This window comes from Pelobates fuscus, chromosome 12, assembly GCF_036172605.1.
Source record: "Pelobates fuscus isolate aPelFus1 chromosome 12, aPelFus1.pri, whole genome shotgun sequence".
Classification (NCBI taxonomy): Eukaryota; Metazoa; Chordata; class Amphibia; order Anura; family Pelobatidae; genus Pelobates; species Pelobates fuscus.
Window position 1 is genome coordinate 58,329,752 of NC_086328.1, and position 27,904 is coordinate 58,357,655.

General features: G+C 45.3%; 1 protein-coding gene across 1 annotated transcript in view; it reads left to right on the forward strand.

Moving 5' to 3' along the window:
• The window catches only part of SLC6A2 (solute carrier family 6 member 2), a 1,625,321-nt gene that overhangs the window by 460,957 nt on the left and 1,136,460 nt on the right, over positions 1 to 27,904 (forward strand). The window contains exon 6 of the mRNA XM_063437889.1: positions 6,564 to 6,698. Coding sequence (XP_063293959.1) covers positions 6,564 to 6,698 — 135 coding nt within the window. The remainder of the gene's footprint in view (positions 1 to 6,563; positions 6,699 to 27,904) is intronic.

Consider the following 27,904-nt stretch of genomic DNA (forward strand, 5'->3'; position numbering starts at 1 on the left):
ACTTAGTCACAAACACCGGCCAAAGTTTGCGTTTTTTGCATTTTTAACACACAAACAAATATAAATGCTAACTTTGGCCAGTGTTTGTGACTAGGTGGCTACTAAAAAGACTGGACATACCCCATTTTGAATACCCTGGGTTGTCTACTTTAAAAAATATGTACATGTTAGGTGTGTTTCGGGGATTTATGACAGATAACGGTGTTACAACGTCACTATTGATACATTTAAAATATATATATATAGAAACAGCAATTTCCTACTTGTATTTACTTGCAAAAAAAAGCAATAAAGCATGTAAACACTGGGTGTTTTTAACCCCTTAACACCGCAGCCAAATGTACAAGTTGTGAACGAAACAAAACGTAAACAAAACCTGGCATTTGCGCTATATGTCTGTCCAACCGTAATTCACCTCTTTCATATAAAATGCACCCCCCCTTATTATATATCATTTTATTCAGGGGAAACAGGGCTTTCATTTAATATCAAATATTTAGCTATGAAACATAATTTAATATGAAAAAAATGGGAGAAAATAAGATTTTTTTTGATTTTTTTCGTTCTTCATGACATTTTAACTGTCAATGTCATAATACTGTTTGCTTTTACTGCAATAAAATACACATATTTGTATTCAGCAAAGTCTCACGTGTAAAACAGTACCCCCTATGTACAGGTTTTATGGTGTTTTGGGAAGTTACAGGGTCAAATATAGCGTGTTACATTTGAAATTGAAATTCGCCAGATTGGTTACGTTGCCTTTGAGACTGTATAGTAGCCCAGGAAATAAATTTACACCCATAATGGCATACCATTTGCAATAGTAGACGACCCAAGGTATTGCAAATAAGCGATGTCCAGTCTTTTTTAGTAGCCATTTGGTCACAAACACTGGCCAAAGTTAGCGTTTGTATTTGTTTGTGTGTGAAAAATGCAAAAAACGCCAATTTTGGCCAGTGTTTGTGACTAAGTGGCTACTAAAAAAGACTGGACATACCCCATTTGCAATACCTTTGGTTGTCTACTATTGCAAATGGTATGCCATCATAGGGGTAATTTTCATTCTTGGGCTACCATAGGGTCATAAAGGCAACGTAAGCAATCTGGCGAATTTTAATGTGAAAAAAATTAAACACAAGCCTTATATTTGACGCTGTAATTTTTGAAAACACCATAAAACCTGTACATGAGGGGTACTGTTGTACTCAGGAGACTTCGCTGAACACAAATATTTGTGTTTCAAAACAGTAAAAAGTATTGCAGCAATAATATCGTCCCTGTAAGTGCTGTTTGTGCGTGAAAAATGCAAAAAACGTCACTTTTACTGGCGATATCATGGTTGTAATACATTTTACTGTTTTGAAACACTAATATTTGTGTTCAGCGAAGTCTCCCGAGTAAAACAGTACCCCCCATGTACAGGTTTTATGGTGTCTTGGAAAGTTATAGGGTTAAATATAGTGCTAGCAAATTAAATTCCCTATACTTTCGGCATGGGTGGTCAGGCAGGTCCCGCTAATTGTAATTAATTAGGATACCTAATTATGTAAAATTATTACATAAATATATGTGTAGAATTAATATATGTATATATATACATATGTGTATATATACGTATATATATATATATATTTTTTTTTTTAATATTTTTATTTATATATAGGTATATATATAGTGATATATACGTATATATTTATGTATATAGATATATATATTATTTCGTTATAAGTGTATTTTGATATAAATATATATATATTAATATCAGAATACAGTTAGAACGAAATAAAACACATCTATATATTTTTTAATATTTTATTTTTAATTATTTTTTTAATTTTATTTTTTTACGTATTTACATATTAATTTTTTTTATATTATTTATAAATATATATATAACAATAATTATATATATATATTTAATCAGTATCAGTCTACGTGTAATTTGATATTAATATATATATATATATATAATTATATATATATTAATATTAAAATACACCTAGACGGTGTATGTGTGTGTATGTATATGTGTATATATATATACTTAGATCATATATATATAATATATATATATGATCTAAGTATATAATTTATTTATTTTTACACTTATTTAACATTTATTTTATTTGATTTCAGCCAGCAGGGGGACCAACTGTCATTACAGTTGGTCCCCCTGCTGGCAATGCAGCAGGCAGCTATACCGGCCATGTGATTGTGAGGTCCTCGCAAGGACCTCACTCTCACATGGCCGGGAGGGCTCCTGGAGGGCGGACGTGCCGCGGGGGGCTCCCTGGGAGTCCCCCGAACCGCGATCGCCGGCGTGGGACCGCCAGCGACCGGGTAAGTTACTAAAAACCGGAGGGCGTACTATTACGTCCGGCGGCGTTTAGAGCCGCTTTTAAAAGGACGTAATAGTACGCCCTCCGGTCTTAAGGGGTTAAACTCGGGACAACATTTTTAATCTATTTAGCAGTTTTTTTCATTAGCTTTTGTAGATAAGTAAAAGATTTTTTCAAGTAAAAGTCCAAAAACATTTTTTTTTTTAAATTTTCACCATATTTTTTTATTTATTTTTTTAAATACAATATATGACATAATATAAATAATGGTATGTAAAGAAAGCCCTTCTTGTCGTGAAAAAAACAATATATAACTTGTATGGGAACCGTAAATGAGAGAGCGGAAAATTACAGCTAAACACAAACACCACAAAAGTGTTAAAACTGCTCTGGTCCTTAACGTACAAACATCGCAAAAACAGGCCGGTCCTTAAGGGGTTAATGGTGCCACACTGGCCTTTTATGCAAGTCCCCAAGCAAGGTGTATGCCCACATGGACCTCTTTGGGGACAGGGACACAAACTTACAAACCAATCGTAACACATTTACAAAATGCCCAAAACAGTTCCAAAGTATTAGGGCTTGCGGTTGGTCTAGTTCGGTAGTTTGAAAACTAACAAACTACCGAACAGAGTCAATAGTCTTACCCTGGAGCTTGTTCCCTTCATCCAGACGAAGGATGTCACCGAACAGTGCCCTTCTAAGCTGAATAGAAACAAATGCAGGCGATGATAGAAGTCCAGCAGTGTTCGGGAGTTTCTGTATGCGATTTTAGTTCCAGGAGATTAATGTCCAAACACCGCTGCCTGCATTCAAGCAAGCAAGATGGCCGCTACCTTGTGGTTGTCTATAGGAATTGTGGGCACCCAGACGAACAATTAGAACACTGTGGTGAGAAACGTTCCAAGTTGTTTATAGTTGTTAACAAGCTCCAGTGTGGTCTCTGGTTTGTGCAGTTGTTCAGGAATTCGAAGTGCCACTTCGAAAGCTCGAAGTGTGGCTATATAAGTCCAAACAGACACACACAGAGACTTTAACATTATATTTCACCAGGTCCATAGTCTGTGGGCAGGAGGCTGCCACAAGCTCCTGGAGGAGCCTGCTTGCCAAACTCCTGTTTGTCACAGGGAGATAATTGAGTTTGGTATAGTGCTTGACTCCATTATCTCCCCAGAACAGGGGATGGATTATATTATTGGCAGTAGGAGTGTCCTGGACCTGAGAGCCAATGTACTTGCAGAATGTATTTTATCACTGTCCACTCTCAGGTCCAGTGGGGAATGTCCCTGGAATATGTCAACAGAAACCCTGTATATTGTTAACTGCATATAAACCAGGCCGTTGGCCTGAATAAAGCATTCCTGTTACACCATTCATATAGTTCAGGCTGATGTTTGGGTATCTTTCTACTTTGCTGGGAGAATATACTTGGATGCTGAATTTCATCTGGAGAAACGTTTGAAGCAACACCCGATCTGCGAGCTATAATCACTCCAGCTCTGACAGTTCGGGATAAAATAGGCGACCGTGTACCTGTAATACCAGCGTTCGTTACAGCTAGAGTCACGGAAGGGTTTACTAGCTGCATTACTGCTGCCCACAGTGTGTCTGAAGCAACTCAAAACATACAAAAAACACTGGGAAATGGCAATATATTTCCTAATGTTCAAACCTGTTATCTGACTCCTAGACTGAAGCCGTGAGTCATGAGAAGCCTGTAGTCTTTCTAGCAGGTCCTAAACCTCTCTCTCATGGGATCCATATCCTGGCCTTTTAAAATGTCATAATAAATCTTTTGCAGGGATTGGATCCTTGGTGTTGCAGAGGAATGAGGGAGGGCTCATTTCTGTGTGTGTTTTTGTATTCAGGAGTGTGTATGTATTCATCAGTCTCTGCGTGTATTCAGCAATCTGTGTATGTATTCAGCAGTATCTGTGTGTGTATTCAGCTTTGGGTGTATGTTTGAACAGAGAGAGAAAGGAAACCGCGCCCTTATTTTGATACGAACATACGTACTCAAATCCTTATGGTCGTATAATGGTAGACCTCAAAAAAAGAGAAATAAACAAAACAATAGTGTAACCCTGTAAATATTCAGGAAACAATAAAAAGCATGCTTTTTATTGTTTCCTGAATATTTACAGGGTTACACTATTGTTTTGTTTATTTCTCTTTTTTTGAGGTCTACCATTATACGACCATAAGGATTTGAGTACGTATGTTCGTATCAAAATAAGGGCGCGGTTTCCTTTCTCTCTCTGTTCACCATTATTTTATCATAAGGTGGGGAATCCTTGTGCTGGTCACTGCTGCCCACTTTACACCACTCGTACTACTATAGCGAGCGCCTATACCTTGTTTGTTGGGTGTATGTTTATAGCAATCTGTGTGTGTGTGTATATTCGGCAGAACCGAATGTGGTTCAGAGGCAGAGACACAGACCTGGAATGCACAAGACCTTAGGTTCAATTCCCCTGTTGGGCTCTTCCAGGGCGACCATGACACATATTTGTGTTCCTGACCCTATAGTGATCGTTTTATAAGATGGATATAAAAAATGCATTTAAACTACTTCCCATTATTCCATCACTATGGCATCTACATGGAGTAAAATGGAGAGAAAAATACTACTTTTGGGCAGACTAGATGGGCCGAATGGTTCTTATCTGCCATCACATTCTATGTTTCAGTCTGTGTGTGTGTATTCGGCAGTCTGTATGTGCGTATTCGGCAGTCTGTGTGTGCGTATTCGGCAGTCTGTGTGTGCGTATTCGGCAGTCTGCGTGTGCGTATTCTGCAGTCTGCATGTGCATATTCGGCAGTCTGCATGTGCGTATCCCGCAGTCTGCATGTGTATCCCGCAGTCTGCATGTGTATCCCGCAGTCTGTGGGTGTATCCAGCAGTCTGTGGGTATGTATTTAGCAGTGAATGTATGTATTCAGCAGTCTGTATGCATTCAGCTTTGAGTGTATGTATTCAGCAGCCTGTGTGTATTCACATATTTTTTTTCTAACAGTCTCTCTAATGGATGTTGAGATGGCCTCTGTTAGAGGGAACCCCTCCAGGGCTCTTTTTAATTATTATTATTATTACTGGCATTTATTTGGTGAGGGAAGTGTTGTGGATGCAATCTGGTACTGTGGGCACATTCTGGTGCTGTAGGTAGTGCTGTAAGTGTCTCATAGTACTGTGGCAACTGATGTGCATGCTGCCTAGAGCTGTGGCAGTAGCTTTGTGTGCAGTCATTTTTATTTGTATAGTTATAGTGACTTGCTCATGGGTATTGGACTAATGTGATGCATTGAATACTGTTAACATTAAAACATATTAGAAATTTCAACACTCAAATCAGACAATGGCATCTTGATTCTCTTATGAAGCTTTTGGATCAGATTTCTCAAGCATTTGAAAGCCTGTGCTTTATATTATCATGGCTATGCCCCTCCCCTTCATCACACTGTCAAAAATTTTCAAAAAATAAAGATAAATTATTATAATTTTTTTACCCACCCTAATGCTTCTTAGGGTGAAGGGGTAGGTTAATATTGAATTATTAGGCTTTGAAAGTTTGAATTGCCGTGGGTTGGTGGGTTGGTAGCTAGGGGCATGGGAACCCCTAGCTACCATATTTTTTTTTTTCTACATCAAGTTCAGATAGTAATGGCAGCTTTCTGAAATCTATAGATAAAAACTGAACTCAGTCGTCTCACGCTATTTCTTTATCTACATTCTATTCCTTCCTCATTATTGCTACCTAACTTGACAAGCTTATATTTCCTCTATGCAAAAAAATATATTATTCTAGTTTGTATTAACTTTTTTCCTATATATTTTTAAATTATATACTGTATTCCTTGTTGTGTACATGTACATACCTACGGGTATAACAGAATATTCCAGAGTTGCTTGTTGACCCTGCCCAAAAAAAGTTTTAGGTATCCTGGAAGCTTGTATTTACTACCCTGTCAAGTAATGTTAGTGAAAGGTATTTTGCATATGTTTTGCTAGGTAGAACGTATCTTTGCAATTACCTTTTTCTTTTTTAGAAAGGATATTGAATTAAAATAATTCACAGACTGGCCTTATATTGGTATTGGAATAATCTGCACTTATCCTAGGCATTAATATTAAAGGCATATTTCATATTGTTCTGGATATGTGTGGTCAATCCCTTTTAATTTTGGTTATTATTAAAAAAATTCTCTGTTTTCTGGTTTTAGGTTGTGTGGATAACAGCAACTCTCCCATATGTTGTTTTATTTGTCCTTTTGATACGTGGAATTACATTGCCAGGTTCTTTTAAAGGAATACATGCATACCTTCACATAGACTTCAAAAGACTGAAAGAAGCTACTGTAAGTATAAAAAGCCTTTCTAACATTACGGTACCCTGACCCCTTGACTCCAATGGTTTCCAAGAACAAATGAAAGTGCATAAACATAAAATGCCTACTTCATATTCAGAAAAAGTGCAGAGACGAGCTACAAAATTGATAAAAGGAATGGAGCATTTTAGTTATGAAGAAAGGTTAAAAAACTTTAATCTCTTCAGTTTGGAAAAACGGCGCCTGAGAGGGATATGATAACATTATACAAATATATTCGGGGCCAGTACAAACCATTATTTGTAAATCTATTCATAAACAGGGCCATACATAGGACACAAGGTCACTAGTGATGTCGCGAACATAACATTTTCCGTTCGCGAACGGCAAACGCGAACTTCCGCAAATGTTCGCGTACGGGCGAACTGGGCGAACCGCCATAGACTTCAATAGGCAGGCAAATTTTAAAACCCACAGGGACTCTTTCTGGCCACAATAGTGATGGAAAAGTTGTTTCAAGGGGACTAACACCTGGACTGTGGCATGCCGGAGGGGGATCCATGGCAAATCTCCCATGGAAAATTACATAGTTGATGCAGAGTCTGGTTTTAATCCATAAAGGACATAAATCACCTAACATTCCTAAATTGTTTGGAATAACGTGCTTTAAAACATCAGGTATGATGTTGTATCGATCAGGTAGTGTAAGGGTTACGCCCGCTTCACAGTGACAGACCAAACTCCCCGTTTAAAGCACCGCAAACAACCACAAACAGTCCATTTGCACAACCGCAAACTCCCCATTTGCACAAGGTTGGATACCAAGCTAGCCATGTCCCATACCTTGTCCTCACTGATGTCATTAAAGGTCTCTATTTCCACCCAGCCACGTACAACACCAAGGGTCCCCGAAAAGTGACAACAAGCCCCCTGTATTTTTGTTTTAATGTACACTACTGTTACACCAGATATGAGTTGCACTGGTGTGACACTGTGCCCTGGCAGGCCCTGAAACGCACACGTGTGAAGGAAACTGACTGCTATTATTTCACAGTCAAAAAAGTTTTGTTTTTTTTAAATGCAAGCTATTGTGACACCAGATATGAGTGGTGGCACTGGACAAGTGGGCACAGTATACGCTGTGAGCCTGACACACACGCTGGCAGGCAGGCAACTGCAATTAGATTACACAGAAAAAAAAAAAGCAGACTGATGTTCTAGCCCTAAAAAGGGCGTTTTGGGGTGCTGTCCTTACAGCAGAGATCAGATGAGTCCTTCAGGACTGTAGTGGACACTGAATACACTAGCCTAGCTATCGATTTCCCTATTAAATCAGCAGCAGCTACACTGTCCCTCCTCTCACTAAGAATGCAGCTTCCGGGGGGCGGGACTTAGCTGTCATGGAGGAAAGACACACTTCGTGTGAGCTCCCTCAATATCTCACTTTAAGCAGCTATCAACAAGCGAATTTCACCCCAGAAGGGGATGACCCAGCAATGTTGCTCCTACCTGACCGACCAGACATGCTTAAAAGCGGTCAGCAACTCGACAGAGTCTTACTTACCTCCGCGTGGCAAGTGTGGCCTGGTGCTCATCGGACGGGAGAGGCGGACGATCTTCCGATCCTGGGATGCCCAGGAGCAGCTACTTCCCGGCAGGAGCTCTGTTACCCCCCTCCCCTCGGACCGGTGGGGGTTATCCCGGTCCACCCCTGAGAGGCTGTCTGGAGCTAATGGACGCACAGAGCACATACTCATCTGCGACTCTCCCAATATGGCGGCAGCCGCGTGTCCTCCTGGTACCAGCAAAGCATGCCAGGATATTGAGTCTAAGCTGGACAGACTCTTTAATCAATTTTGGAAGCAAATAACAAGCAGGAAGCCCCAACAAGCTCCACCACAGCCCCAACAAGCTCCACCACAGCCAAGCGAAGCAGTCCCCAATAAAATCCACCAACGCAAAAGGCGTTGAAGACGGGACCGGAGGCACAAACAGAAATGCAGAGCCTGCCCCACGTCAAGCACTCGCCTCCACCTTAAGCCACCACAATCCCGCACCGGACGTGAAGCACCACCGGGACAGATCCGACCACCCGACAAAACAAGCTTCCACCACCTCAAGCCGCGAACCCGGCACTCAGCCAGAGACTTGCCTTTGTTGTTCCAGGTATCAGGGACTCCCAGGGTCTGCACCTGGTGCCCAGAAGGGATCGGATAAGCACAAGCAGTAAACGGCAGCCTGCCAAGCATGTCCCACTATAGCCGATCCTCCACACCATGCCTTTGATCACATGAACTGCTCTCTGCACATTAACTAATCGTAAAGATGTGGCCAAAATAGTAAAAAACAAAAAGTTAGCATTTAGTAATTATAAAAAAAACCAGAGTGAGGAAGACAGAATGACCTATAAGATTAGTCAGAAAGAGGCTAAGCAAGTTATAAGAGCTTCCAAATCCCACACAGAAGAGAAAATAGCACAGTCAGTAAAAAAGGGGGACAAAACTTTTTTTAGATACATAAATGAGAAAAGAAAAGTAAAACAAGGATTAGTTAGATTAAAAACAAAAGAAGGAAGGTATGTAGATGAGGATAAAGGTCTAGCTGACTGCCTCAATGAATATTTTTGTTCGGTATTTACAGATGAAAATGAAGGAAAGGGACCTCAGTTAAGAAAAAGGATAAATGAGTCATTTATTACACGTGAGTTTACAGAGGAAGAGGTTCTATTTCAACTGTCAAAAGTAAAGACAAATAAGTCAATGGGACCTGATGGAATACACCCAAAGCTATTAAAAGAGCTTAGTGGTGTACTAGCAAAACCATTAACAGATTTATTTCACCAATCATTGATAACAGGAGTAGTCCCAGAAGATTGGAAGTTAGCGAATGTTGTGCCCATTCACAAGAAAGGTAATAGGGAGGAGTCGGGCAACTATAGGCCAGTAAGCCTTACTTCAGTAGTGGGGAAAGTGATGGAAACCATGTTAAAGGATAGGATTGTTGAACATCTAAAAACACATGGATTTCAAGACCAGAGACAACATGGGTTTACTTCAGGGAGATCATGCCAAACTAATCTTATTGATTTTTTTGATTGGGTAACTAAAATTATAGATCAGGGTGGTGCAGTAGACATTGCTTACCTAGATTTCAGTAAGGCTTTTGACACTGTTGCACATAGAAGGCTTATCAATAAACTACAATTTTTGAGTTTGGATTCCAATATTGTTGAATGGGTAAGGCAGTGGCTGAGTGACAGGCAACAGAGGGTTGTAGTCAATGGAGTATATTCGAAGCTTGGGCTTGTCACCAGTGGGGTACCTCAGGGATCTGTACTTGGACCCATTCTCTTTAATATTTTTATTAGTGATATTGCAGAAGGTCTTGATGGTAAGGTGTGTCTTTTTGCGGATGATACTAAGATATGTAACAGGGTTGATGTTCCAGGAGGGATAAGCCAAATGGAAAATGATTTAGGTAAACTAGAAAAATGGTCAGAGTTGTGGCAACTGACATTTAATGTGGATAAGTGCAAGATAATGCATCTTGGACGTAAAAACCCAAGGGTAGAGTACAAAATATTTGATAGAGTCCTAACCTCAACATCTGAGGAAAGGGATTTAGGGGTGATTATTTCTGATGACTTAAAGGTAGGCAGACAATGTAATAGAGCAGCAGGAAATGCTAGCAGAATGCTTGGTTGTATAGGGAGAGGTATTAGCAGTAGAAAGAGGGAAGTGCTCATGCCATTGTACAGAACACTGGTGAGACCTCACTTGGAGTACTGTACACAGTACTGGAGACCCTATCTTCAGAAGGATATTGATACCTTAGAGAGAGTTCAAAGAAGGGCTACTAAACTGGTTCATGGATTGCAGGATAAAACTTACCAGGAAAGGTTAAAGGATCTTAACATGTATAGCTTGGAGGAAAGACGAGACAGGGGGGATATGATAGAAACATTTAAATACATAAAGGGAATCAACACAGTAAAGGAGGAGACTATATTTAAAAGAAGAAAAACTACCACAACAAGAGGACATAGTCTTAAATTAGAGGGACAAAGGTTTAAAAATAATATCAGGAAGTATTACTTTACTGAGAGGGTAGTGGATGCATGGAATAGCCTTCCAGCTGAAGTGGTAGAGGTTAACACAGTAAAGGAGTTTAAGCATGCGTGGGATAGGCATAAGGCTATCCTAACTATAAGATAAGGCCAGGGACTAATGAAAGTATTTAGAAAACTGGGCAGACTAGATGGGCCGAATGGTTCTTATCTGCCGTCACATTCTATGTTTCTATGTTTCTAGGAAGGTGGGGGTGAGGCTGAGGGGGGTGAGGGGTGAGGCTGAGGGTGGTGAGGGAGGGTGATGCTGAGGGTGGTGAGGGAGGGTGATGCTGAGGGTGGTGAGGGAGGGTGATGCTGAGGGTGGTGGGGTGGTGAGGCTGAAGGTGGTGGGGTGGTGAGGCTGAAGGTGGTGAGGCTGAGGGTGCTGAGGCTTAGGGTGGTGGGGGTGCTGAGGCTGAGGGTGGTGGGGGTGCTGAGGCTGGTGGGGCGGTGAGGCTGAGGGTGGTGTGGAGGGTGGTGAGGCTGATGGTATTGGGGAGGCTGAGGGTGGTGAGGGAGGTGGGGGTGGTGAGGCTGAGGGTATTGGGGAGGCTGAGGGTGGTGAGGGAGGTGGGGGTGGTGAGGCTGAGTGTGGTGGTGGGTGCTGAGGCTGAGGGTGGTGGGGGGGTGAGGCTGAGGGGGGTGGAGGGTGAGGCTGAGGGGGGTGAGGGGTGATGCTGAGGATGGTGAGGGGGTGATGCTGCGGGTGGTTGGGGTGGGGGTGATGCTGAGGGTGGTGAGGATGGTGAGGGTGGTGATGCTGAGAGTGGTGAGGGAGGGTGATGCTGAGGGTGGTGAGGGAGGGTGATGCTGAGGGTGATGAGGGAGGGTGATGCCGAGGGTGGTGGGGGGTGGTGAGGCTGAGGGTGGTGGGGGTGGTGAGGCTGAGGGTGGTGGTGAGGCTAAGGGTGCTGAGGCTTAGGGTGGAGGGGGTGCTGAGGCTAAGGGTGGGGAGGGTGGTGAGGCTGAGGGTATTGGGGAGGGTGGTGAGGCTGAGGGTGGTGGGGGGTGCTGAGGCTGAGGGTTGTGGGGTGCTGAGGGTGGTGGGGGTGGTGGGGAGGGTGGTGAGGCTGAGGGTGGTGGGGAGGGTGGTGAGGCTGAGGATGGTGGGGAGGGTGGTGAGGCTGAAGGTGGTGGGGAGGGTGGGGAGGCTGAAGGTGGTAGGGAGGCTGAGGGTGGTGAGGCTGAGGGTGGTGGGGAGGGTGGTGAGGCTGAGGGTGGTGGGGAGGGTGGTGAGGCTGATGAGGCTGAGGGTGGTGTGGAGGGTGGTAGGGAGGCTGAGTGTGGTGGGGGGTGAGAGAGCCTATCTTTAGTCCCTGGTGGTACAGTGGGCTCCCTGGTGATCCGGTGACCACTGCTCCCGGTCTGCAGCTCCGCAGAGCTGCAGACCATGTAATCTCGCAAGACCATCAGAGCGTTGCCGTGGAGACCCGCGGCAACCCTCTGATTGGCCAGTTTTCGCGAGACACATGGTCTGCAGCTCTGCTCACTGTGGAGCTGCAGACCGGTGTCTGCGGTGGCTGGCCGGGCAACCAGGAGGGGCCTCGCACCCGGCGGCATACGCCGGCCCCCTCCTGGTGTCAGGTACTTGGTCAGTGACCGAGGACCTGACACAGTCTGCCCACAGGCGGTTTAGGCAGCCGCGAGGCCGCAGCCAGCGCGAGGCCTTAGGCGGCTGCCTAAACCGCCTAATTAGAGAGCGGCCTCTGACTTGCAAGCTACACCCTAAACATGACAGCCATCTTTCACAACAATGTACTGCTATATACTCATACCCTCAGTGAAACTAGCCATGATATACGCACGTTCAGCCTAGCATGCTCAATTATAACACACTTCTGTCTAAAAAAAAAAAAAAAAGAAGGCAATTCAGAATTAATCTAAATTGTATGCTGTCTAGGAGGTGGGAGGGTCTGGGAGGGAGGGTCTGCTGCTGATTGGCTGGAATGTGTCTGCTGACTGTGAGGTACAGGGTCAAAGTTTACTCAATGATGACGAATAGGGGGCGGACCGAACATTGCATATGTTCGCCATCCATGGCGAACGCGAATAAGCTATGTTCGCCAGGAACTATTCGCCAGCGAACCGTTCGGGACATCACTAGAGGTCACACATTTAGGCTTGAAGAAAGGAGATTTCATCTAAGGCAAAGAAAGGCTTTTTTACAGTAAGAGCAATAAGGATATGGAATTCATTGCCTGAAGAGGTGGTTTTGTCAGAGTCTATACAGATGTTTAAACTGCAATTGGATAAATACTTGCAAAAACATAAAATACAGGGATATAATTTCTAATTAGTGCTTGATCCAAGGAGATATCTGACTGCTATTTTGGGGTCAAGAAGGAATTTTTTCCTAGTTTGTTGCAAAATTGGAAGCGCTTCAGACTGGGTTTTTTTGCCTTCTTTTGGATCAACAGCAAAAGCATATGTGAGGAAGGCTGAACTTGATAGACGCAAGTCTCTTTTCAGCTATGTAACTATGTAATATAGGAGAGTAAGTAAACTGTTGTTTTCCTCAATACTGATTACTAGGCCAGCTATCCTGGCTTTCATTGTAAATAAAAAAAAAAAAACATTCAAAGTAGTCTTAACCCCTTAAGGCCGGATGGATTTGTCCTGAACCATATCAATATCTAGAATTTGAGCTATATTTGTAGATCTAGATTAGTTTCAGGTCAAACTGCAATTCGGATGATCAGGCAATATTTTGACCCAATGAAGGAGAGAATCCTGGAACAACTCACATAGGGTTGAACATGATCAATTTGATTTATGAGTGCCATTTCTCGCACCTGAAAAAAAAAAAAAGATGGAATGGAGCAGAGGCTTTTTTTTTTTTGGTGGAAAAGTCTGCCCAATCACAAGGGCTAAAATTACCCAAGATGTGAAAAAAAGGATGACTAATGGTTAGGATAGAGAGTGAATGTTGATTTTATTCTGAAAACCAGTAAAAAAACTGACACATAGAGGTACACAGTTGGAGCGGTAAAACAATATACACTTTCAAGCAGGATTCTTCCAGACACTATTACTGCAGCTATTGAGTAGAGATGTCGCGAACATAAAATTGCGAATTTCTGCAAATGTTCGCGAACCGGGCCAACCGCCATAGACTTCAATAGGCAGGCGAATTTTAAAACCCACAGGGACTCTTTCTGGCCACAATAGTGATGGAAAAGTTGTTTCAAGGGGACCAACACCTGGAATGTGGCATGCCGGAGGGGGATCCATGGCAAAACTCCCATGGAAAATTACATAGTTGATGCAGAGTCTGGTTTTAATCCATAAAGGGCATAAATCACCTAACATTCCTAAATTGTTTGGAATAACGTGCTTTAAAACATCAGGTATGATGTTGTATCGATCAGGTAGTGTAAGGGTTACGCACAGGGTTTCACAGTGACAGACCAAACTCCTCGTTTAACGCACCGCAAACAGTCCATGTGCACAACCGCAAACTCCCCATTTGCACAAGGTTGGATACCAAGCTAGCCATGTCCCGTTCCTTGTCCTCACTGATGTCATTGAAGGTCTCTTCCTCCACCCAGCCATGTACAACACCAGGGGTCCCCGAAAGGTGACAACAAGCCCCCTGGGTTGCCTGCTGTGTTTGGTCTTCCACCTCCTCAAAGCCACCTTCCTCCTCTGACTCCTCTTCTTCAGACTCCTCTCTCTGCGTTGTCTCTCTCTGTGTTATTATAAGGTGTGTTAAGTAGTACTATTCCTATCAGTTTAATCCCTGTTACGTCCCCTATCGATTTTAGGAACCGGGAGATGGAAAAAGATGCTTGGTTGGTCCTCCTACTTCAAATTTGGGGCACTGCGCGTGTAATCTAATGTGCCACCAGATAGGAGTGGTGTGTTAAGTAGTACTATTCTTATCAGTTTAATCCCTGTTACGTCCCCTACCAGGGGACATGTATATGGCATCGATTTTAGGATCCGGGAGATGGAAAAAGATGCTTGGTCGGTCCTCCTGCTTCAAATTTGGGGCACTGCGCGTGCAATCTAATGTGCCAGGAGTGGTGTGTTAAGTAGTGGTGTGTTAAGTAGTACTATTCTTATCAGTTTAATCCCTGTTACGTCCCCCTCATCAGGCCTTTTTTAGTCGAATGTATCGCCCACTGTCAGTCCCTTCGGGATCCATCCCACATTCATCTTAATAAAGGTGAGGTAATCTAGACTTTTTTGACCTAGGTGACTTCTCTTCTCAGTGACAATACCTCCTGCTGCACTGAAGGTCCTTTCTGACAGGACACTTGAAGCGGGGCAGGCCAGAAGTTCTATCGCGCCACAGGTCAAGCCTGCACACCCAGTAGTCAAGGGGTTCATCTCTCCTCAGAGTGTCGATATCTGCAGTTAAAGCGAGGTAGTCTGCTACCTGTCGGTCGAGTCGTTCTCTGAGGGTGGACCCCGAAGGGCTGTGGCGATGCGTAGGACTTAAAAAGCTCCGCATGTCCTACATCAACAACACGTCTGTAAAGCGTCCTGTCCTTGCCGACGTGGTCGTGGGAGGAGGAGGATTACTTTCACCTCTTCCCCTGTTAGATTCCCGTTGTGCTGTGACATCACCCTTATACGCTGTGTAAAGCATACTTTTAAATTTATTTTGGAACTGCTGCGTCCTTTCCGACTTGCGGTAATTCGGTAACATTTCAGGCACTTTCTGCTTATACCTGGGGTCTAGTAGCATGGACACCCAGTACAGGTCGTTCTCCTTCAGCCTTTTTATACGAGGGTCCCTCAACAGGCACGACGGCATGAAAGACCCCATTTGCACAAGGTTGGATGCCGAGCTACTCATGTCCCGTTCCTCGTCCTCAGTGATTTCACTGAAGGTATGTTCTTTCCCCCAGCCACGTACAACACCACGGGTACCAGATAGGTGACAATGAGCACCCTGGGATGCCTGTTGTGGTTGTGGTTTGCCTCCTCCTCAAAGCCACATTCCTCCTCTGACTCCTCTTCCTCACAATCCTCTTCCAGCATTGCCGCAGGTCCAGCAAGCGATGCTGATAAGGCTGTTTCTGGTGGTGATGGTGACCACAACTCTTCCTCTTCCTCTTCACGCTCATCTACGGCCTGATCCAGCACTCTTCACAGGGCACGCTCCAGGAAGCAAGCAAATGGTATGATGTAGCTGATGGTGCCTTCGGTGCGACTGACTAGGTTTGTCACCTCCTCAAAAGGACGCATGCGCCTACAGGCATTGCGCATGAGCGTCCAGTAATGTGGCAAAAAAATTCCCAGCTCCACAGAGGCTGTCCTAGCACCACGGTCATATAAATAGTCGTTAACAGCTTTTTCTTATTGGAGCAGGCGGTCGAACATTAGGAGTGTTGAATTCCAACGTGTCGGGCTGTCGCAAATCAAGCGCATCACTGGCATGTTGTTTCGCCGCTGGATATCTGAAAAGTGCGCCATGGCCGTGTAGGAATGCCTGAAATGGCCACACACCTTCCTGACCTGCTTCAGGACATCCTGTAAGCCTGGGTACTTATGCACAAAGCGTTGTACGATCAGATTACACACATGTGCCCAAATTCAATGCTGCCAACAATTTTCTTCCGTTGTCACAAACCACTTTGCCGATCTCCAGTTGGTGCGGAGTCAGCCACTGATCCACCTGTGCGTTCAGGGCGGACAGGAGTGCTGGTCCGGTGTGACTCTCTGCTTTCAGGCAAGTCAACCCCAAGACGGCGTGACACTGCCGTATCCGGGATGTGGAATAGTACCAGGGTAGCTGGGGGGGTGCCGTTGATGTGGAGCAAGACGCAGCAGCAGAAAAGGACTCAGCCGAGGAGGTTATGGAAGGGGATGGAGTAGGAGGAGTAGAGGAGGTGGCAGCAGGCCTGCCTGCAAGTCGTGGCGGTGTCAGCAACTCCTCTGCAAAACCACGCATTCCATGCTTGGTAGCCATCAGCAGGTTTACCCAATGCACAGTGTAGGTGATATACCTGCCCTGACCATGCTTTGCAGACCAGGTATCAGTGGTCAGGTGGACCCTTGCCCCAACACTGTGTGCTAGACATGCCATTACTTCCTTTTGCACAATTGAGTACAGGTTGGGGATTGCCTTTTGTGCAAAGAAATTTCGGCCGGGTACCTTCCACTGCGGTGTCCCAATAGCTACAAATTTTTGGAACGCCTCAGACTCCACCAGTTTGTATGGTAAAAGCTGGCGGGCTAAGAGTTCAGACAAGCCAGCTGTCAGATGCCGGGCAAGGGGGTGACTTTGTGACATTGGCTTCTTACGCTCAAACATGTTCTTGACAGACACCTGACTGTGGGCAGATGAGCAGGAACTGCTCAAGGCGAGAGACTGAGTGATGGATGGTTCAGAGGGGGCAAGGAGGAAAGCAGTAGTTGACGTGGCAGAAGATGCTGGACCAGGAGGAGGATGGCGGCTTTGAGTTTGTGTGCTGCTTGTACTCATGTGTTGATCCCATAGGCGTTTGTGATGTGCGATCATGTGCCTTCGCAAAGCAGTTGTACCTAGGTGGGTGATGGACTTCCCATGACTCAGTTTCTTTTGGCACAGGTTGTCAGAGGCAGACACACAAAAAAAAATGCCACACTGCTGAGCTCTGCAATGACGGCATTCTGGTGGTGGCAACAGCATGCGTTGATTGGCGTGCTGTCTGGCTGACCCCGGGTGCCGATGCATGCTGTCTGACTGTGCCACTAGCTCCTTGCGACAACCTACCCCTGCCTCCTCCTCCTCTCTGTCTCCCCATCCGAATGAATCTAAAATGGATGCTGTCCAGGAGGTGGGAGGGTCTGCTGCTGATTGGCTGGAATGTGTCTGCTGACTGTGAGGTACAGGGTCAAAGTTTACTCAATGATGACGAATAGGGGGTGGACCGAACATCGCATATGTTCGCCCGCTGTGGCGAACGCGAACACGCTATGTTCGCCAGGAACTATTCGAGAGCGAACTATTCGGGACATATCTATCTATTTATTATCAGAAAAAGTCAATACCTCTGGATAAAAATTTGGTATGCTAACTGTAACGGATCGCCTGGCACCCCGAATGGGTACCTCCATTAAAGGATGCTCCTAGCGTTTCCTGAGGACTCCAAACACTGCAGCAGACACCACAACCACCGAATCAGAGAAGCGTATAAATCCTCTCAAGCATATGAATGCTGTAGCCAGTTGAATAGGAAACCATACGAATAGGTTTACACTCCTAGCAGTCAAACTGGAACAGCATACCATAAATCCTCCCCCAATAATGAGACGACACTTCACTTTGAGGGTTAAGCAGGAACTCTGGACTGGCACATCCAGCCTGGCTTTTATTACACTTGTACACTTACAGGCCACACCCAGGGGGAGGCATAAAATAACCAATGGCATAGATGTTACCTCCCACACATCCCCTTCCCTTAGTGTGACACATAATCCCATTATTCATACAGTTTAAAATATACTTTTTACACAATATTTATAACTTCAAAACCATACATCACATTCACACAAAATTACATATCCACAATCAATCCATTCAGGGGAACAACATATTAAAAAATGGCATGGATCAGACCAGGGGTTCAAAAGTTAGTAAAGTATCTTTTAAAACCCCTAGCTTTCCAGCTCAGACCGGTTTTACATTGCCTTCTCTGTGCTGGAGAAGTAATCCAATTACCTCCCAGCACAGAGACATACTCCATTGAGCACATGGGGACACAAAGACAGTAAAACACTTTAAAATACATAAATTCACCTTTTACACATAACACACAGACATTTCACCTATCCCCAGATAGCTGGGATCTGAGCGCACAAAACTACCGAATAGCGCGCAGATCCTACTCACACAGTTCACTTGCCATGGAGCTGAAGTCTTTAACTACACGAATGGGCTCCGTGGCATAGCTATCTGGGTTAACACATTCACATAAAGTCTGGTCCATAGTCCAAAGGCAAGAGGCGGGCAAGCAGCCCCCTCCAAGGGCATGTGGCGAGGTCGGTTTCGCCACACTAACATTTAGCAAATTTACCATTACTATATCGTTATCTTTATTCCACCTGCAGGAATGGAATTTTTATATCCATATATTCCTTAGCTAATTATGATTTCTAATAATTGAAATCTGACCAATATTTATCCAGATATATATTCCTGCTATTAGTAAAAACTAATTAATTGAATTAAATAAAACCAGCATAATTACCAGTTAGGTTGTAGATTTTCTATCACATGTGTATATGTCCCAGACATTTTGAATGGAAGTATGATGAAAATTGTGGAAAATAGAAAAGTTTTAAGAGTTCTGAAGTTGTTAGTTGGAAAATATAAAGAATTAAGTGTGTCCAGATTTTGATTCAGATGTCAGATCTTAGCTGTTAGATGTGAGTCCAAGAGAGTGTTCAGAGTGTCCAAGAGTCCGAATGTGTAAGTCCCCGAGAGTTTGAGAGTGTCCCTCTGTTCCCTTTGTCCTTACTTTTCAAAAGGGAAAATTCTCTGCACGTCACTAGTCGATAGGACCAATAGGGAACCGTGGGTGTGTCTTACCTACAGACTATCATCTAGGTTTTGGTCAGTAGATGGCGCAATTACATCACAAAAAATTGTTGTCCATTTACCTTTTTGTATAATGGGTTGACTGTATTTGGTGATGCATTTTACATCATTTTTGTAATCTCTTATGGCTACTATACACCAAAGAACTTGTCATCTTCAAAGACTTTTTCCCAGTCAGAGTGTCTGGTAAATACCTTTAAATTTAGCTTTCTGACATGTCTAAACGCTTCTTCACCTCTTTCTTACAGTGCAACCTTGTACGATTCTGTTGTTATCTGTCATTTGGTGACTGGTTTTCTTGTGTGAAACTGTGTTTAAGATTATTTATACTCCAATAACATTAGTAAATAATATGATATTTCTTCATTGATAAGTGGATAGTGTGTGTGTGTGTGTGTGTATGTATATATATATGTGGTGAAACCAACCTCGCCACTATGAGCTGGAGAAGCCTGGTTGCTCGCCTGCTCCCTTTGGACTATGGACCAGACTTGAGAAAGGTTTATTCGTGCTTTCTGCCAGGGTGTTCGGTAGATTTTATCTACCGAACAAACTACCGTACGAGGGACCACCTTGGAGATGGAGTGGGCCGTCAATTGACCGCCCAGAAGCTGAGGTTAACCACAGCTTAATTGACGAAGGCAGGGTGGTCTTTGTTCGTCGACCAAACACGTGGCGGCGGCCATTTTACAAGTACCGTACAGCCAGCGGTGTCCGGCACCTAACTTATGGAACTATAAATGGACACTTATTTGCACGAACACCGCTGAGCCGTCCGTCTCCTGGTTCCTATTCGTGGGGATGTAGCCGAACAGCCGTTCATACGGTAGTTTGTTTCATGTGAATTGTAGTAACCCAGATAGCTATGCCATGGAGCCTATTAGTGTGATTAAAGACTTTGGCTCCATGGCGATTAAACTGTATTCGTGTGGTCTGGGTGCCATTCACCTAATAATGTGCACCCAGACCTGAGCTATCTGGGGATATGTAACATGTCTGTGTTTGGTGTAATAAAAGTGACTTTATATATTTTAAAACATAATACTGCATTTAGGTCCCCACATGTGTAATGGAGTTTTGTCTCGGGCCTGGGAGATAATTGGATTACTTCTCCAATTATCTCCAGGGCAGAAGGGAGGAAGCCAGGATGCATTGTGGGAATGTTTTACTGCTGTGGGTCTGTAATTGGTTTATGTCTGTCCTTTGTTACAGTCTTCCATTTGGTCCCCTAGGGGAGCGTCCACCAGGTGGGAGACCTTCATAAATACTGGGCAGGTAGCCCTGAGTAAAGGAGTTCCTGCTTAACCCTGAAGCTGAAGTGTTGTCTCATTCTTGGGGGGAATTTGACTGTATGCCGACTGCCAGGAGTGTAAGCTGTTCGTACTGCTTTTCCTGTTCGGCTGCTTCCAGGGTTCGTGTGCCTGCTGTTCGAGAGTTGGTGAATTCGTGCAGTTTGGAGGTCGGGAGTTTGGTGATTGCAGTAGCTGCTGGTCTAAGGAAAAAGGGGATTATCGCCTAAACGGATTTTAACCCCTTGTCTGCTGAAACGGTCCGTTACAATTGGTGGCAAGCGGCGGGATCGTTCCTACAACCAGAAGGACAGCTACAGGTAACACCATCCCCTGGATTTACAAACTGAGAGCAACGTTAGTACCCGTACAGCGACCCTATCTACAAAGGAACCAACGTTGTCAGAGCAAGCATGGCGCCCGGCTACACTCAGGAGGAGTTTGACAGAGAGGTTGCCATGCGGCTGGCTTACTTTGGACCCAACCCAGAGGAGAAATACGTACAGTTCGTAAGGAGCCAGGTAGACGAGTACCTGCAGTTCATGTCAGATCCAGCCAAAGGTATCGGTCGCCCTATACGGGGGCAGAGTGCATTACGGGGACTCAAAAGGGTACCCCATGGAGCAGAAGGTGCCGTCCTTCCTCCCCAGCGGCAGTGTGTGTCCCAGGGAGCAGAAGGTGCAGTCCTTCCTCCCCAGCGGCAGTGTGTGTCCCAGGGAGAAGAAGGTGCCGTCCTTCCTCCCCAGTGGCAGTGTGTATCCCAGGGAGCAGAAGGTGCAGTCCTTCCTCCCCAGCGGCAGTGTGTGTCCCAGGGAGCCGAAGGTGTCGTCCTTCCTCCCCAGTGGCAGTGTGTAACCCAGGGAGCTGAAGGTACAGTCCTTCCTCCCCAGTGGCAGATTGGATCCCAGGGAACTGTAGGTGCCGGCCTTCCTCCCCAGTGGCAGTGTGAGTCCCAGGGAGCCAAAGGTACCGTCCTTCCTCCCCAGCGACTGAGTGTCCTGCAGGGAACAGAGACCGTCAGTCTCGCACCCCAGCAGCAGGACAAGCAAATGAAAGGGGAGACAGCTGGTCCCCCTTTCCACCAGCAGAGAGAGTGCCAGGGAGCCTGCTAACCCCTTTCCCCAGCGGCAGTTTACCGTCCAGAGAGAGGAGCTTGTTACACCCTCTCTCCAGCGGCAGCCTACCCCACCAAGGGGAGATGTTAAGCCCCACAACTGTGCAGATGGGACCGTAGTCTCTGCACTTACAGCACAAGGGGTAGGGACAGTCGGTCCTGTCCCCCAGCCACCGAGCAATATATCCAAAGGGGAGACAGTCGGTCTCCCCCTCCGGCAGCCGAGCTATGCACCTAAAGCGGAGACAGTCAGTCTCCAGCAACCAGGCTCCAACCAGACTACTCCCGTGGTAGTGCTGGCACCAGGACAGAATACCGCTGGTCTCTGCCCCCTCAGCAACCCACCAAGGCAGCCTACCAGTCCCCCACACAGCCGTGGTAAGGCACCTGGACATGGACAAGATTCTCCCTTACCCAGGTGTAGTAACCGTTTAATGTGGGTGGGCTGTACTGCTGTTTCTGTTTTGTGGGTGGGTTGCTGGACTAACCAGGGCACTGACCGACAGGAGGTCAGGTACCCTGTTAGTCTAATTGGTAAAGGGGAGAAGTGTGGCGAAACCAACCTTGCCACTATGAGCTGGAGAAGCCTGGTTGCTCGCCTGCTCCCTTTGGACTATGGACCAGACTATGGAACAGTGTATATCCCAGGGAGCAGAAGGACTATGGAACAGTGTGTATCCCAGGGAGCAGAAGGTGCAGTCCTTCCTTCCCAGCGGCAGTGTGTGTCCCAGGGAGCCGAAGGTGTCGTCCTTCCTCCCCAGTGGCAGTGTGTAACCCAGGGAGCTGAAGGTACAGTCCTTCCTCCCAGGTGGTAGATTGTATCCCAGGGAGCTGAAGGTGCCGGCCTTCCTCCCCAGCGGCAGTGTGAGTCCCAGGGAGCCAAAGGTACCGTCCTTCCTCCCCAGCGGCAGTGTGTACCCCAGGGAGCTGAAGGTGCCATCCTTCCTCCCCAGCGACTGAGTGTCCTGCAGGGAACAGAGACCGTCAGTCTCGCACCCCAGCAGCAGGACAAGCGAATGAAAGGGGAGACAGCTGGTCCCCCTTTCCACCAGCAGAGAGAGTGCCAGGGAGAGGAGCCTGCTAACCCCTCTCCCCAGCGGCAGTTTACCGTCCAGAGAGAGGAGCTTGTTACACCCTCTCTCCAGCGGCAGCCTACCCCACCAAGGGGAGATGTTAAGCCCCACAACTGTGCAGATGGGACCGTAGTCTCTGCACTTACAGCACAAGGGGTAGGGACAGTCGGTCCTGTCCCCCAGCCACCGAGCAATATATCCAAAGGGGAGACAGTCGGTCTCCCCCTCCGGCAGCCGAACTATGCACCTAAAGGGGAGACAGTCAGTCTCCAGCAACCAGGCTCCAACCAGACTACTCCCGTGGTAGTGCTGGCACCAGGACAGAGTACCGCTGGTCTCTGCCCCCTCAGCAACCCACCAAGGCAGCCTACCAGTCCCCCACACAGCCCTGGTAAGGCACCTGGACATGGACAAGATTCTCCCTTACCCAGGTGTAGTAACCGTTTAATGTGGGTGGGCTGTACTGCTGTTTCTGTTTTGTGGGTGGGTTGCTGGACTAACCAGGGCACTGACCGGCAGGAGGTCAGGTACCCTGTTTTTTATCTATGCCGACTGCCAGTAGTGTAAGCTGTTCGTATTGCTTTTCCTGTTCGGCTGCTTCCAGGGTTCGTGTGCCTGCTGTTCGAGAGTTGGTGAATTCGTGCAGTTTGGAGGTCGGGAGATTGGTGATTGCAGTAGCTGCTGGTCTAAGGAAAAAGGGGATTATCGCCTAAACGGATTTTAACCCCTTGACTGCTGAAACGGTCCGTTACTATATATATATATATATATATATATATATATATATATATACAATAATGTATACATTTGTATACACCTCCCCCCCCCCCTGCTGCATACATCATGCCTTATCTCAGGTTTTATCTCTAATGTTTACATTAGTAACAATTCTTAGCTCAGACCTGAATGCATAGAGTTACTGAAAGAGAAATTTGAGTCTGTCTTTACATTTTGTTACAATATACTGACAGGCTGCCGCTGGGGAGCAAGATTGTCTCCTCTCCCTGTGAGATGCACTGCCACTAGGGAGAAAGACCTGTTGTCGCCTCTCCCTGTAAGATGCACTGCCATTGGGGAGCGTGACCAGTTGTCTCCTCTCCCTGTGAGATGCTCTGCCGCTGGGGAGGGAGACCGGTAGTCTCCTCTCCCTGTGAGATGCACTGCCGCTAGGGAGAGAGACCTGTTGTCGCCTCTCCCTGTAAGATGCACTGCCGCTGGGGAGCGTGACCGGTTGTCTCCTCTCCCTGTGAGATGCACTGCCGCTGTGGAGACAGACCAGTTATCTCCTCTCCCTGTGAGATGCACTGCCGCTGTGAAGACAGACCGGTTGTCTCCTCTCCCTGTATGGTACACTGCCGCTGGGGAGTAGGACCGACTGTCCTTACTCACTGCATATGTCCTTTGTTCTTGGATGGCCCCAATAAAACGTATAGCTTGAGCTCATAAAGCTGCACCGCTCTGTTCTCATCATCCAGCTCATGCATGGTTGCCATGATCACCTCTGCCGAAGGATCCGGGCCATTCCTGGTTAACCGCCTCTTTACCTCATCAATGTAAGCGGCACCATCATAGCGATATGTCATGTTTGCTTGGCCCCCACTCTGTGCCATTATGGCTCCGATCAGCAACTTTTGGATTAGAGAGGGGTGCTGCTCGAGTGCTAGCGTTGCCCTCAATCTTCTTACATACATTGGATATAGAATAGAGTTGAGCGAACACTGACTGTAAAGTTCGGGTTCGTACTGAACATTACGGTTTTTGGACCCCGGACCCGAGCACGGACGTATCACTGTATGTTCGGCTTGGAGTTCGGTGTTCGGCGATTTAATGACGCATTTTCAAAGGCTGCAGGGCAGCCAATCAACAAGCGTTTGACTCGTGTGCCCTTAGAAGCCATAACAGCCATGCCTACTAATGGCATGGCTGTGCTTGGCCAGTGCAGCATGTGACCCAGCCTCTATATATGAGCTGGAGTCGCGTAGCGCCACACGCACATGAGCTCTTATTAGTGTAGGGAGAGGATGCTGCAGCTGTGAGGGACAGCTTAGGAAAGAATTCTGCAAAGTAGTACATTAGTGGGGTGCACTTCATATCTTAGAGTCAAATAGAAGCTTCAAATACCGCGGTTACATTGCAGTTTTAAAAATTCTTATTTTCTGGGTGCAAATCTGCTAAATAGTACATTTTGGGGCGTGCAGTTCATATCTGAGAGTCAAAAAGAAGCGTCTCATAGTGTGCTTACAGTGCAGTTGTAAAAATTCTAATTGTTTTGCTGCTAATCTGCTAAATAGTACATTTTGGGGCGTGCAGTTCATATCTGAGAGTCAAATAGAAGCATCTAATAGTGTGCTTGCAGTGCAGTTGTAAACATTCTAATTTTCTGGGTGCTAATCTGCTAAATAGTACATTTAGGGGCGTGCACTTCATATCTGAGAGTCAAATAGAAGCGTCTAATAGTGTGCTTACAGCGCAGTGGTAAACATTCTAATTGTTTTGCTGCTAATCTCCTAAATAAAACATTTTGGGGCCTGTTCTTCATATCTGAGAGTCAAATAGAAGCGTCTAATAGTGTGCTTACAGCGCAGAGGTAAACATTCTAATTGTTTTGCTGCTAATCTGCTAAATAGTACAGTTAGGGGCGTGTAGTTCATATCTGAGAGTCAAATCGAAGCGTCTAATAGTGCGCTTACAGCGCAGTGGTAAACATTCTAATTGTTTTGCTGCTAATCTGCTAAAGAAAACATTTTGGGGCCTGCTCTTCATATCTGAGAGTCAAATAGAAGCATTTAATAGTGTGCTTACAGAACAGTGGCAAACATTCTAATTGTTTTGCTGCTAATCTGCTAAATAGTAAATTTTCGGGCCTTCTCTTCATATCTGAGAGTCAAATAGAAGCGTCTAATAGTGTGCTTACAGCGCAGTGGTAAACATTCTAGTTGTTTTGCTGCTAATCTGCTAAATAGTACATTTTGGGGCCTGCTCTTCATATCTGAGAGTCAATTCGAAGCATTTAATAGTGTGCTTACAGCGCAGTGGTAAACATTCTAGTTGTTTTGCTGCTAACCTGCCAAATAGTACAATTTGGGGCGTGTACTTTTTATCTGAGAGTCAAATAGAAGCGTCTAATAGTGTGCTTACAGCGCAGTGGTAAACATTCTTATTTTCTGGGTGCTAATCTGCTAAATAGTACATTTTGGGGCCTGCTCTTCAAATCTGAGAGTCAATTCGAAGCGTCTAATAGTGTGCTTACAGCGCAGTTGTAAACATTCTTATTTTCTGGGTGCTAACCTGCTAAATAGTACATTTTGGGGCCTGCTCTTCATATCTGAGAGTCAAATCGAAGCGTCTAATAGTGTGCTTACAGCGCACTGGTAAACATTCTAATTTTCTGGGTGCTAATCTGCTAAATAGTACAGTTAGGGGTGTGCACTTCATATCTGAGAGTCAAATAGAAGCATCTACTAGTGCGCTACAGCATTACAGCGCAGTGGTATACATTTTAATTGTTTTGCTGCTAATCTGCTAAATAGTACATTTTGGGACCTGCTCTTCATATTTGAGAGTCAAATTGAAGCGTAACTTTGATAGGAATTTACTACATCGGTCACTTGTAATATTGTTTCACAACTACAACACTTGTTAAACAGATCTAAGTGATAGAAAACAGATTGATATTTTCTACACTAGAAACTACCAGATAACAAGCTGCTATATTTAAACCAGTTTTCAATAGCTAAGAGGTACTTTAACAATACAGTGGGACCTCGGTTTACAAATTTAATGCGTTCTCCGGGACGTTTCGTATTGCAAAACATTTGTAAACCGAAACACGGTTTCCCATAGGAATGCATTGAATACCAATTAATGCGTTCCAGAGGTGAGAAAAAAGTCAAAAAAAGTATTTTATCTGTTCAAAACCCTTTATATAGTGCACTTTAAAGGCATGCATACTGTACAGGGACATGATTAATCAAGCAATAACATTTCTAACATCCAACTTTATAATTTAAAGCATCACACATCAACTTTTAAAACATGGCAGACTGTTGGTAACATGGTACAGTACACTTCAACTGTACATAAATCACACGTCAACAGGGAAAACAAAGAAAATTTTCAAAACAATTTCAACACTTTTTGAAAGATGAGGAGGACGAGGGCAATTGGGCAGCACTAACACAAGCAGGTTCTTCTTCATGTCTAGGCTGTTTTTGTAGGAACCTTTCCATTGTCTGCTGCCTCTGGTGCCTTTTAAGCATCCCTCGGAAAGGGGACATGATGTCTGTGTCAAAACTGCTCACAAGTCTCTGAGCTAGAGCCTTATCTGGGTGGTGCTGCTGTACAAAAGTCTGTAGGTTCACCCACATTTGGCATGCTACCTTGAGTTCCATGGAAGAGAGCTGTTCCTCACTCATTTCCTCCTCCTCCTCCTCCTCATCAAATGCGATCTGCTCCTCCATCACCTCCTTCTGCAATTCCACCAGCTCCTCGGTGGTTAGGTCACAATCGTGTTCCTCCACCAGCTTGTAGACATCCTCCTCAGTCACCTCCAGGCCCATGGTCCTCCCCAAGGAAAACATTTCCTCCAGCACTGTTGACTCTGGTGCAGGTGCAGAAGCACTTGAGGCAGGTTTCACAACACAGTTTGGCCACAGCAGAATTTAGGTGTGTGTGGATGACCCCTGTCCAGGCTATGGTGATAATCTGCAGACAGCTCACAATGTCAAAATGCTCTCTCCAAAATTCATGGAGGGTGAGGCTTGAGCAATCTGTCATCTCAAAGCATCGCCGGAAAAGCTCCCTTGTGTAGAGTTTTTAAAATTGGAGATGACCTGCTGGTCCATTGGCTAGAGTAGTGGGGTGGTGTTAGGTGGAAGGAACATGACCTTGATGACATTAAAGTCCTCCAGCAAGTCTTCCTCGAGGCCTGAAAGGTTGAGCAGGAGCATTGTCCATTAGTGGCAGGTTATTGTCCACAAGGTACTTCTTCACAGCAGGACCAAAAACCACATTGACCCACTTCACACACAAGAGGCGTGTGACCCAAGCCTTTGGGTTAGACTGCCACAAAACGCTCAACTGCTCCTTGTTCACCTTGTGTTTCTTGAAGGCCCGTGGG